Below are 12,357 nucleotides of genomic sequence, written 5' to 3' on the forward strand. Positions count from 1 at the left end.
ACTTCTTTGAAGAAAAGATCATGATCATTAGAAAGCAAATTACGGACTCCTCTTTAAATCTGCGTATTTCTCCAAAGTTCAGTTGTCCTGAGTCTGCACAACACTGCAAGGACCTAGACTCGGTCGAGACCTTTAAGTCTTTATTGAAGACTCATCTCTTCAGTAGGTCCTATGATTGAGTGTAGTCTGGCCCAGGAGAGATACTCTGAATGATCCGCTATAAAAAGCAAACTGACATTTACTCCTAAGGTGCTGACCTGTTTCACCCTCTACAACCACTGTGATTATTATTATTTGACCCTGCTGGTCATCTATGAACATTTGAACATCTTGGCCATGTTCTGTTATAATCTTCAACTGGCACAGCCAGAAGAGGACTGGCCACCCCTCATAACCTGGTTCCTCTCTAGGTTTCTTCCTAGGTTCCGGCCTTTCTAGCAAGTTTTTCCTAGCCACGTGCTTCTACACCTGCATTGCTTGCTGTTTGGGGTTTTAGGCTGGGTTTCTGTACAGCACTTTGTGACATCAGCTGATGTAAGAAGGGCTATATAAATACATTTGATTGATTGAATTCATCAATCAAGTACAAGGGAGGAGCGAAAACCTGCAGACACCCTGTGGAATGAGTTTGACGCGTGACTTATACTAACTACATGGAAGTACTTTACAGTTGGGTTAACTGTGTAACAACAAACAAAAGTTTCAAACATTTCAAATGAAAGGAAGAGATTACAATCTCTTGGAATCGAGTCACAATAAGCAGCATCAATAACCTTTACATAAAAACATTACAAATACTTTATTTTTTTGTATTATTCCATTGTAATTGGAGTGGATATTTTATAATTTAAATCTAAACTAGCCTTGGTACCATGAAACTGAGGTAAACAGTATACAGTATATCAGTTACTCAGGCTAGAATGTGTACATTAACAGAAAACACCTATGCCGGGCTCATGTTATACAAATTCCAGTCACAGCACTTGCATTTCTCGTTGAAAACAAGGTTAGCGGCGCACTTCTGGAGGTAGGTGTGTCCACTGGCGCACTGGTAGAAGGCATTAAGATCTTCCTTGTTACAGTACAGGCCGTCAGCTTTCCCCCCACAGAAGCCACTGCCGGGCAGAGGAGTGGAGGTGGTGGAGGGTACACTGCTGGTGGTAGTTCCTGGCAGTGGTGGCGGACGTGTTGTGGAAGGAAGGGGTGGCGGACGTGTTGTGGAAGGAAGGGGTGGCAAATCTATAAAATACAGTTTGTTACTGACAAGCATGGAATGATACAATGTCATTGTTATACCAACCAAACCTCTTATGAGACATAAACCTCAGTGCTCTAGAAATGGCTGCGTACCTGAGGCCAGAAGATAACGCAGATGTCTGATCAGGGGATAGTTGCCTTGCCCACAGAACTGTCCAGCAAAGTCATCCAGATCCAGAGCCCAGATCATGGCCCCTCCAAACTTGTTGTCTTTTAGATAGCGTGCCTATAAAATGACCAAATATTTTATTTCCCAAAACCATATAGCCTTCTACCAATCACCATGTAATCAATAACAAAGATTTTATGGTTGAATTGAGCAATAGACATTCGATTGCTAGAATTTAGAGCAATCAACTGAAAGGAGATTCCTTTTGGCAGTGTATTAAGTAATATGATACCGTACCTTTATTTCAAAGCTTTCCCAGTTGTCATATCCCACCCACTCATTTCCTTTGGTGGCAAAGGGAACCATCTGATCCTCAATCAACTCAACAGTTGCTCCATTCAGGAAAGTACAGATCTGGTAGAAAAGAAAAATAAACATGTCATGAGTATGTTGGAAAACTGATCCTGACATAAAGAATACCTGTTGTTTTGAATTGGCCCTGAGTACAGTATACTGAAAGTGTGCATTGATGTATTGTGTTAATCAATTTTTTACATCCTAGTGTTTCACAATCTCCCGGGTTTCAAAAGATAGCATGTTAATGAACTCCACATTGGTAGAGTTGGGAGATCGCACCACCAGTGACAACTGTATTTGTAGTTTTGAACTTTGACCTCTCTCCCTGACCTCATAATAGGACCAGAAGCCGGCCTCGCGGGTATAGGGTCCAGCAGAGGCTGGTCCACTCGTTCTGGCTCCGACACCATTGTCTCCAGAGACAGTGCGGAATGTGCGCCCATAGGTGGCGAAACCCATCATCAGCTTCTCAACAGGGGTGCCCTGGTCCCTCCAGTACTTCATGGCAAAGTCCTTTGGAAAAGGAGAAAACATTCAACAACTATTTGACAAATAGTTCATGGTTTCTAAATGATTTATGGTTTCAAAAATAGTAAAATAAAAAAGATATTGTAAAGTTGTATTTTTTTAACTCACAACGTTGAAATACTTGTGCTCTCCTTCCTCTGCATCTGAAGCACCGCGGTAAAGGGGGCTGTTGTGGCGTGTGAATGGGTCCCAGGCTCCACCCATGTCATAGGACATCACATTGATTAAGTCCAAGTATCTGTTACACAGTCACACAAGGCAAAAGGTCACGAAATGTAACATGGAAAACACCAACTGGTAAATGATGAACCTTCACAATAATTATTACTATACCAATCACCTATGGTGAATGAAGGCCCTCTGTTTTAAACATTGAACTCACTTTGCAACCTCTGCAATTTCATAACCGTTATCAATGTTTCCCTTCCCAGCAGCCACTGCAGCTGTGACCAGCAGCCTTGGTCTGCTGGTGTCAGCGGCTTCCTTCTCAAATGCCTTGAGCAACTCCTGGACCCCAGAACCAAATGAGACAGTGTATTTTGTTAATGGTATGAAATAATAATATGACAACATTGTGCTGGATCAGTTAAAGTTGAACATAATTATTATGGTGCCCCATTAAATCTGTTACTCAGGATCCAAATATAATGCTTTCCAGATGTTTGATTATTACTACTGTGGCTGTGAATGTCAAACTGACCCTGCACAGCAGTGTAAACCTTTTCTTGTCCTCTGGAGGGCTCCCTCGTGCTCCAGGGTACTCCCAGTCCAGGTCCAGGCCATCAAAGCCGTACATTCTCAGGAAACTGATGGATGACTGGATGAACTTCTGGCGATTGGCAGGTGTTGATACCATGATGGTGAACCTGAAAGGTTATTCAGTGTCAGTAATCATAATACTTGTAATTGTTATTATTCATTGGAAAAGCATAATGACCAATAGATACTTAAGAACATGTTTATTTCTTTCAGTGAAATACATTGAAACATGTACAACTTAATCATGGCTATATGACAACAATACTCACTGGCTGGACCCAAAGTTCCATCCACCAACTGCCAACAGGGTCTTCAGTGCAGGATTTCTTTCCAAGACAAGAAAGATTCATCAACACCCAATTTCATTGCATTTAAAGAGATGTGAATATGTAATAATTTTTGTAAATGCACAAAGTGCTGATGGAGAACATAAGACATCATATAGCTCAGCAGCTAAACCTCACTGCTTCTTCAGCCCATTGAAGGACTGGTAGAGAACATCATCGTTCCACTCGTAGGTGACTAGCTCGTTGTTGTGGTTGATCATTGAGAAGGCATAGATCAGATGAGTGCAGAGGTTGGGGTCCACATTGGCCGGCAGATATTTCCCATTGCCTGGTCTGTACTGGGACCAGTTGGTGAAGTAGCACACCAGTTTGGTTGATGACACTGTTGAGGATTTAAAATACTAGCATCAGGCCCCCATCAGAATAAAGTGATAGACAGAGACGTTGACAGTGACTTTGTCTAGGATTGTATCAATTTCATATGCTATGTAGTGAGCAATGTTATTCAACAGTAAGTTATTTATTTTCTCCCTATGAATTTTACTTAACAATATCCTATTTTTGGTAGCTACAGTACAATGAAGTTGGGATAGATAGAGTAACGCTGTAAGAACTACAAAACTTACCCATTTGAAGACACATCAAAACAGACAGTCCTGAAACAAAAATTAAACATTTGTTCATTAGACTAATCAAACAAGCTTATTTGCTTCCAGTTAACAAAGTACCCTACACGACCAAAAGTATGTGGACACCTGCTTATCGAACATCTCATTCCAAAATCATGGGTGTTAATATGAAGTTGGTCCCCACTTTGCTGCTGTAACAGCCTCCACTCTTCTGAGCTTTCCACTAGATGTTGGAACATTGCTGCGTGGACTTGCTTCCATTCAGCCACAACAGCATTAGTGAGGTCCGGCAATAATGTTGGGCGATTAGGCCTGGCTCACAGTCGACTTTGCAATTCATCCCAAAGGTGTTCAATGGGGTGGTGGTCAGGGCTCTGTGCAGGCCAGTCAAGGTCTTCCACACCGATCTCAACAAACCATTTATGTATGGATCTCGCTTTGTGCACGGGGGCATTGTCATGCTGAAACAGGAAAGGACCTTCCCCTAACTGTTGCCACAAAGTTGGAAGCACAGAATCATCTAGAATGTAGTGTTAAAATGTCCCTACACTGGAACTAAAGGGCCTAGCCTGAACCATGAAATACAGCTCCAGACCTTTATTTCTCCTCCACCAAACTTTACAGTTGGCACTATACATTCGGGCAGGTAGCGTTCTCCTGGCAACCGCCAAACCCAGATTTGTCCGTCGGACTGCCAGATGGTGAAGCGTGATTCATCACTCCAGAGAACACATTTCCACTGCTCCAGAGTCCAATAGCTGTGAGCTTTACACCACTCCAGCCAATGCTTGGCATTGCGTATGGTGATCTTAAGCTTGTGTGCGGCTGCTCGGCCATGGAAGGCCATTTCATGAAGCTCCCGACAAACAGTTATTGTGCTGACGCTGCTTCCAGAGGCAGTTTTGAACCGAGAACAGACAGTTTTTACACGCTTCAGCACTCCGCGGTCCTGTTCTGTGAGCTTGTGTGGCCTACCATTTCGCGGCTGAGCCGTTGTTGCTCCTAGACATTTCCACTTCACAATAACAGCACTTACAGTTGACCGGGGCAGCTCTAGCTTTTCCTTGAGTAAAAGTAAAGATAACTTAATAGAAAATGACTCAAGTGAAAGTTACCCAGTAAAATCCTGCTTGAGTAAAAGTCAAAAAGTATTTGGTTTTAAATATACAGTACTTAAGTATCAAAACTAAAAGTATAAATAATTTCAAATTCCTTATTTTTTATTTATTTACGGATAGCCAGTGGCACGCTCCAACACTCAGACATAATTTACAAACAAAGCATTTGTGTTTAGTGAGTCCGTCAGATCAGAGGCAGTAGGTATGACCAGGGATTGTCTCTTTAGGTGCTTGAATTGGTCTATTTTCCTGTACTGCTAAGCATTCAAAATGTAACAAGTACTTTTTGGTGTCAGGGAAAATGTATGGAGTAGAAAGTACATTATATTCTTCAGGAATGTTGTGGAGTAAAAGTAAAAGTTGTCAAAAATATAAATAGTAAAGTATAACCCAAAAAATGACTTAAGTAGTGCTTTATCGTATTTTTACTTAAGTAATTTACACCACTGATAATGTATAACAATATTTCATTGCCAGAATTTGACTTACCAACGAGAAGTGTTAGTTGGGCCATGATGAGTTTGTAGTTACACGGCCTCTCCTTACAAAACCGAAGAGGCACCTGGAAAAGATAAGCATTTTCATTTTATAGAACAAACCATGATGGTTAGAATGTTGTGTGTGGCTAAGGTTGCCCAAGTACATCTGCACTGTCCAGCTTCAAGTTTAATGTGTTGCAATTATGTAACTGATGGTCGGGTGATAAAACTATAATGTAAAACTATAATGCAATAATAATGTTAGTAAAAACATATAGCACAAGTCCTACCTGGTCCTCAGTGAGACACTGGATCGGTGTCTGAAAGAGAATACATCTCACCTTTTATACCGTTCTGATACGCCTGGGCCAAAGGCTACATACCTGTATCAGGAAGTGGCAACCTGGGGGAGATTGTTTGCTCTTGATCTGGATTAATCAGTGTCATCGTTTATGTTAGTTTCATTTAAGGATATAACCTGTCTGAATTGTATGAGAGATATACCTATCTTTTTGGTCAGATAAACAACCATGGATGATTGATAATGAGGGTGAAATAAACCATCTCTATCCTCTGTATCAGCAACGTGGAATTGGAACATTCAGTCAGCAAATACATTTCAATATTCTTTAACTAGTTTAAGAGGTTTTAGTTTGAATATAAATATTCCACGCACTGGACCTATTGTAGTAGTTATCGTTCATTCAGTCACACATAATAGCTTTTGTTGGCCTTTCTCTTGGATATCTTTGATGTGAAGTTCATGCCATAAACAAAGAAAGAAAAAAAGTACAGAAAAGGCCCAAAATCTTAGTAGAACAAACATTATGCAAGCTCCAGGCCATTGCATGAGAGACACGACAAGATAAACTGTCATAAAAATGCTAGTATTGATTGGTTTTAAGATAAGATTACCTTTGCTTCTTTTGTTGAAACTGGGAAGGTTGGCCCTTGGTTTTACTAATTGAGATCACATAACACAGAACAATACAGCCAATGCAAAACATAGGGAGGGGGAGAATACTGTAAGTTCTGAGTAGTTTGTTAATGGGAGCAAGAGCTCAAGCTGCCCTGTGATTCAGGGCTGTAACAGAGGCCTTATCTCAGCCATAAAGAAGTGAGTTTTCACTGGGTTTTCATTCCCTTTAATATCCCGGGCACTTGTAAATTTCTCTAATCTTTATGTAACAATTTGTTTATTTAGTTCATAGAGGTCTGATTATGTTGTCACGGCATCATACGTGTTGCTACATGAATAAAGTGGTTGTAGTCTATTTAATATAGCCCAATCACTCCGGAGATTAGAAAAGGCCAGCAACATTGCTTACGTTTACATTTTATTTATTCAAATCTATACTGAACAAAAATATAAAACGCAACATGTAAAGTGTTGGTCCCATGCTTCCTGTGCTGAAATAAAAGATCCCAGAAAGTTTCCATATGCACAAAAAGCTTAGTTCTCTAAAATGTTGTGGGGGCCTGGCTCCCCAGTGGGTGGTCCTGGCTCCCCAGTGGGTGGGCCTGTGGGTGGGCCTGGCTCCCCAGTGGGTGGGCCTGGCGCCCCTGCCAAGTCATGTGAAATCCATAGATTAGGGCCTAATTAATTCATGTCAATTGACTGATTTCCTTATATGAACTGTTACTCAGTAAAATCATTGAAATTGTTGCATGTTGCATTTATATTTTTGTTCAGTATAGTAGCAAATTTGCCATACATGTTTGGCATGTCAACAACAAAAAATTGGCTAAAGCAGAAGCGGACTGACATCCAGGTTGATCATGTGTGAATGGTTGTAAGTGATCTTGAATGTCAGTCAGCTTCCTGTCTCTAAAGGTCAAGCAAACAGTCACACACAGTAGACTCCATACACAGAAGACTCCACAGACAGCAGACTCTCCAGACATGCTCATGTACTGACAACATTGCAACTCAATAATCCCTGACTGGGAGGTTTATTACAGTATGTTGTGTGCACCATTTAATTGAGAAAATTATGATACTGTACTGTACACACTTACTATGATGGAAATATGCTGCTGACTTAAGCATTACCTGTCTTTACAGTAACTTTCATGGTCGGAATATTATGATTATGACAGTGTGATATCATTATGGTACAACAATAAAAAAATCTTATGTTTGAAAATGTATTTTCTAATTAAGCTCCTAGGTGTAGTTAATTTGAAATGTTTAAATCCTGACAGCCTGATAACAGCACATTAGAACAGTGTTTTAATCCATTTGTGTATTCATTAGAGGACCATAAGTACAAAGTACATCTCTATCGGTTAATATTGTCAAAAATCACAAGGTACGTTAATGATTAGCAGAAAAGACAGAAATGACTGGATGCCATAAGAATGCACATTGTAGTTCTAGTAAGCAAAACATCATTCTTATTTTGTTTGTCATGCTAGTGTACAAAGTGCAAAAATTAGCCTTGTTCATAGCATTTAAAACCCATATTCTATAAACCATAGATCAACATAACAATTATACAATAAAGGTGCACAAGGGGAAATAAGGTAGGTACAGTATGGTCCCAGAGACATCAATTAGGGGTGTGTTTAGGTCTGTGTTTTAGACATTTTAAAAGCTAAAGATTAAATATGCCAATCTCTGAAGAATGTTGAAGCAGCCCACAGTCCTGAAAGGTATGTATACAATGCCAATGTGTCATCATACCAATTACATCAGCTAAGATTCACAGATCAATGTTGAGACAAAGCAACAGACAAACAAGTCAAGGGTACAGTGCCCTGAAGATGGTACTATGATTTACTGCCATCAGGTAGAGATAAAAAGATCAAATCTACTTATCAATCCTACCAGGCCTAAACCAGTGATTTAGCAAATAATCATTCATTAAGGTTTTTCTACCACTGTCATCATATAAATAGTTCCTCTACCAGGGGCCTGTTGCACAAAACTAGGATAAGGGATTAAGCCAGGATATCTTGGTGATCCTGGCTCAATTGATCCGTAATCCGGTTGCACTAAAGATGGATAGGGGGCAGGAGGATATGTTATGGTATAAATTACCATGGAGATTTATTCTGTGGAGCTAGCCTGCTCCAGACCAGGCTAAATTCCAGGATCTATTTAATCTCATCCCTAATATCAGTCAGCAGTCACCACAAATGGAAACCAATAGTTATTTCACTGCACTATACATTGTTATCACATATAACTAGACCCACTGTCATTATTTAAACGTTTGTGATCATTAATTTCAATGATTTAGGATAAAAAATAATTTTTAGATGATGTTGCTATCATTAGATAATTTACAGTTTCCCATAGACTATAAGGCTATATATAAAATGATAGAATATTAGGGCCACAGAGGGGAAAAAAACACAAGTAATAATATTGTAACCAGTTGTTTTAAAGGAGGACAGTTGTTAAAATGACAGATGTGGGGCATTTCGTGAAATTGTACTTCAGTATGGTTTCATAAACAAAGACATGCTGATGTGCCAGAATATTAAGTATCACATTGTCATAAGTATCAAAACAATATGTAGCTTTTCTGCAGAAAGAACCAGCCTCATAAATTTATGACTTTATCCTTTTTCTTCAGTGTGGCCCTAGTACTCTGTCATATAAACAAATACACATTCCATATGAATATAAAAACACAATGTGTAACATTATGTTCCTTTATTGAATAAGGACAAAACAAAGCAGGTAAACCATCAGCTCCTTTCGAAACTGAAGTCACAGTGACTCTACAAGATGGAAAGCACAGAATCCAAGCATATTATACAAAATGATACATACACATTCAAAGGTCTGTATATAACACACCCTGCATGTCTGCACACTAAAATAAATGCAGGACAAATCCATACACATCAACTGAACAGACAAATTAATGGATGCAGTAGCCTCCCTGCAGCCTTGTATTACACACAGTATACCGCACAAACATCATAAGAGGCCAAATTCGTAAAAAAAACGAACCCAAAAAAAAACAAATTCCTCTGCCACCGCAGGACATATTTAACCAAAATTGAAAGCACACATACTAACTAAAATAATTCAACACATATTGGTCCCTCAGCAGCCGACCACTGTCGTCATCAGGGAAGATTGCCGGATTGTCCCAGTCCATGGCTGGTGGCACTCTGGGGGCCCTCTCCTTCCTCAGGCAGGCCACATTGTGGAGGACAGCACAAGCCACAGTAATATCACATGCCCTAACAGGGCTGACCCTTAATTTGTGAAGGCAGTGAAAGCGTGCCTTCAGGAGGCCAAAGGTCATTTCAACTCTGGCCCTGGTCCTGGCATGGGCATGGTTGTAGGCCTGCTGTGCTTCCTGGGGGTCTGTGAAAGGTGTCAGGAGAAAAGGCTGGCAGCCATACCCCCTGTCTCCCAGCAACACACCAGAGAATTCACCTGTCAACACAAAATCTCATCATTACTACCTCATAAACACAGTGATATTCTTGACACAGCCATGATGGTTATAAATAGGGGTTGTGTGGCTTACCTTGTGATAGGCACTGATAGATTTCAGAGGCCCGAAAGATTCTGGAGTCATGGACTGAGCCAGGCCATTTTGCCACAACATTGCTGATCACACAGTCAGCATTGCAGACCATCTGAAATCATAAGATGAGGAATATTACACCAATCAATGCACATCACTGGCAATGCAGAGTGTTCGTCAATGGACAATATCAAAAAGTTATGTTCACCTGAACATTAATGCTGTGAAAGGATTTCCTATTCACAAAATCGGGCTCATGGGCACCTAAGGGGGCTTTTATCCTTATGTGTGTGCAGTCCACTGCACCAATGACATTGGGGAAACCTGTCACACAAAGTAATGAGTATCCTACTATGTGTTAACAGTTGTCCTGTAATTTGTAGATCCTCTTACCTGCAATCCTATAGAACTCCTCTTTGATGTCACAGAGTCTTCTGTGGCCAGGGAAGGAGATGAAGACATCTGCTAATGCTTTGATAGCCAGACACACACTCCTTATTGTGCTGCAAATTGTGGCCTTGTTCAGCTGTTCTGCATCCCCCACTGAGTACAGGAAGGCTCCACTAGCAAAAAAGCGCAAGGCCACACAAACCATTTGCTCCACACTCAGTGCATGGCTCCGTGCAGTGCGGTGCTTAATCCTGGGACCCAGTAGTCTGCATAGATACCTGATGCCATCTGCAGAAAACCTGTATCTTTCATATAGATGGTCATCAGGGAAGGCCAGTGGGTCCAACCGGTCCCTGAAGACCCTTTCTCGCCTGAAGGCTCTCCTCAGCACAAGTGCTTCTTCATCCACCACATCTCGCACGAATGGGCATGCCATTGTCAGAGCAGAAAGGAACACACAATTTTGGGCCTTCATATAGGCTAGTGGCCACACCTGGTGCTGGGGGGGTGGGCAAAAGAGGGCGATGCCTTATAACGATGACTTGGTTGTACTGATTGCTGGGAAAATAAAAAAAAACTTAGAAAGATGCCACCGTCCTGTGTGCTCACAATAAGAGCTCATATGTCATGGCTCACTTGACTTTACGAGAATATACCTAATTTTTATTTTGAGCTGTGTCATCTTCTTGGAGCTGGGGGAGGAAAGAAAAATAATGATTAATACATTTGTGTTACAGTTAGCATACAGTGTACATTGAAGGCATATCTCACCTCCCTCTCAAGTTTTTTTATTTCAAGGTCCAGTTTCCTAATTGTCCTCTTTTTTATTTCGGACTCCAGTGCAAGATTTTCCATCTTTTTCTTCTTGTACTGAATGTCTATGTCTGCCAGTTCTATTTGGCGCCGGAGGTGGTTGCCATACAACTTTCTGATAGCTTGTGAGCTCTGTGAACACAATACAATTAGCGCAGCTGGAATTTGGCAGGATGTGGTGTCCTTTTATTAATACGCACTATGTTGCCAGGCTGGTTTTCCCACTGTATAGCATCTGGGTCCTGTAAAAGAAATTAGATTTTTTGATTTTGATGAGGACTCCTCACCATTGTAGAGTAAATAGTACTTTCACAGTCTTAACATGATACCTCATGCCTTCTGGAATCCAGAGAGATGGTCTCCTCCTCATCATCGTCTCCATCATGTGCTGTTGCTGCTGCACTGGGGCCTTCACCCTATCACATTTAATCGGATTCATATTGAAGCTAGTAGACAAGACATGCCAGGCCTACAGTATGCCTTTGATGGAGTACTCACTGGATCAGCATCGTCTGGTGCTTGTGCTGGTGGCTCTAACAGGAACACAGTGCTGCCAGACACTGCAAGGCAATAGGTAAACCAAAGTCAGACAGTCCAAATTGATTCAATATGAATGTGGTTGTATCCCATGTAGAGATGGAAGGACATACCTTGAATGAAGCGGGTGGCATCTTGGGAGGAACCTATGCTCGTCTCTTTCCCCCCAGGGATCCCCTCTAAGACGGGCCTGCCTTTATTTAGCTCCAAGGCCATGTCCTCTGCTGGGGTAAGGTCAGCCTTTGGTGACCCACCACCCGTGCCTTGTCTGTGGGTATTCTTTTTCACTGCTAAAACAGTACAGACAATGTGTGAGCAGGCACCTTCTGGGTACAATATATGCTTGTGCTTTGTTAAATATTAGTCAGGGACCATACCATTCTGCAGAATGTTCTTGTATTTGATTTTGACCTGCTGCCATGTCCGTTTTGGCCCGTTCATGTTTAATCTACACACACACACACACACACACACACATTTAATGGAGTCACACTGCAAAAAATTACTTGGTATTTTTGTCTTGTTTTCAGTAAAAATATCAAAACATTTATCATAGCTTTATACAGTGTGATGGAGTTACTTTACACAATTTCACTCA

At 41.0% G+C, this 12,357-nt stretch overlaps 1 protein-coding gene and 1 pseudogene across 2 annotated transcripts; both read right to left on the minus strand.

The window, feature by feature from the left end:
• Positions 1-769: 769 nt before the first annotated feature.
• Positions 770-5,793, minus strand: LOC129860805 (acidic mammalian chitinase-like). Of its 2 annotated transcripts, XM_055931583.1 has the most exons (11): positions 5,534-5,793; positions 3,924-3,953; positions 3,475-3,679; positions 3,280-3,336; positions 2,952-3,117; positions 2,634-2,758; positions 2,360-2,489; positions 2,054-2,236; positions 1,664-1,780; positions 1,351-1,483; positions 770-1,239 (listed from the first exon to the last, which is right to left on the minus strand). In XM_055931583.1, the coding sequence occupies exons 1-11, from the start codon at positions 5,556-5,558 to the stop codon at positions 944-946; spliced, it is 1,467 nt and encodes a 488-aa protein (XP_055787558.1). In that variant the 5' UTR covers positions 5,559-5,793; the 3' UTR covers positions 770-943. The 2 variants fall into 2 exon arrangements, with proteins under 2 accessions (XP_055787558.1, XP_055787557.1); XM_055931582.1 differs by lacking the exon at positions 5,534-5,793 and having other exon boundaries at positions 3,924-3,981.
• Positions 5,794-9,151: 3,358 nt separating this feature from the next.
• The window catches only part of LOC129860815 (neurofascin-like), a 45,251-nt pseudogene continuing 42,045 nt past the window's right edge, over positions 9,152-12,357 (minus strand).

This window comes from Salvelinus fontinalis, chromosome 8 (assembly GCF_029448725.1).
Source record: "Salvelinus fontinalis isolate EN_2023a chromosome 8, ASM2944872v1, whole genome shotgun sequence".
NCBI lineage: Eukaryota > Metazoa > Chordata > Actinopteri > Salmoniformes > Salmonidae > Salvelinus > Salvelinus fontinalis.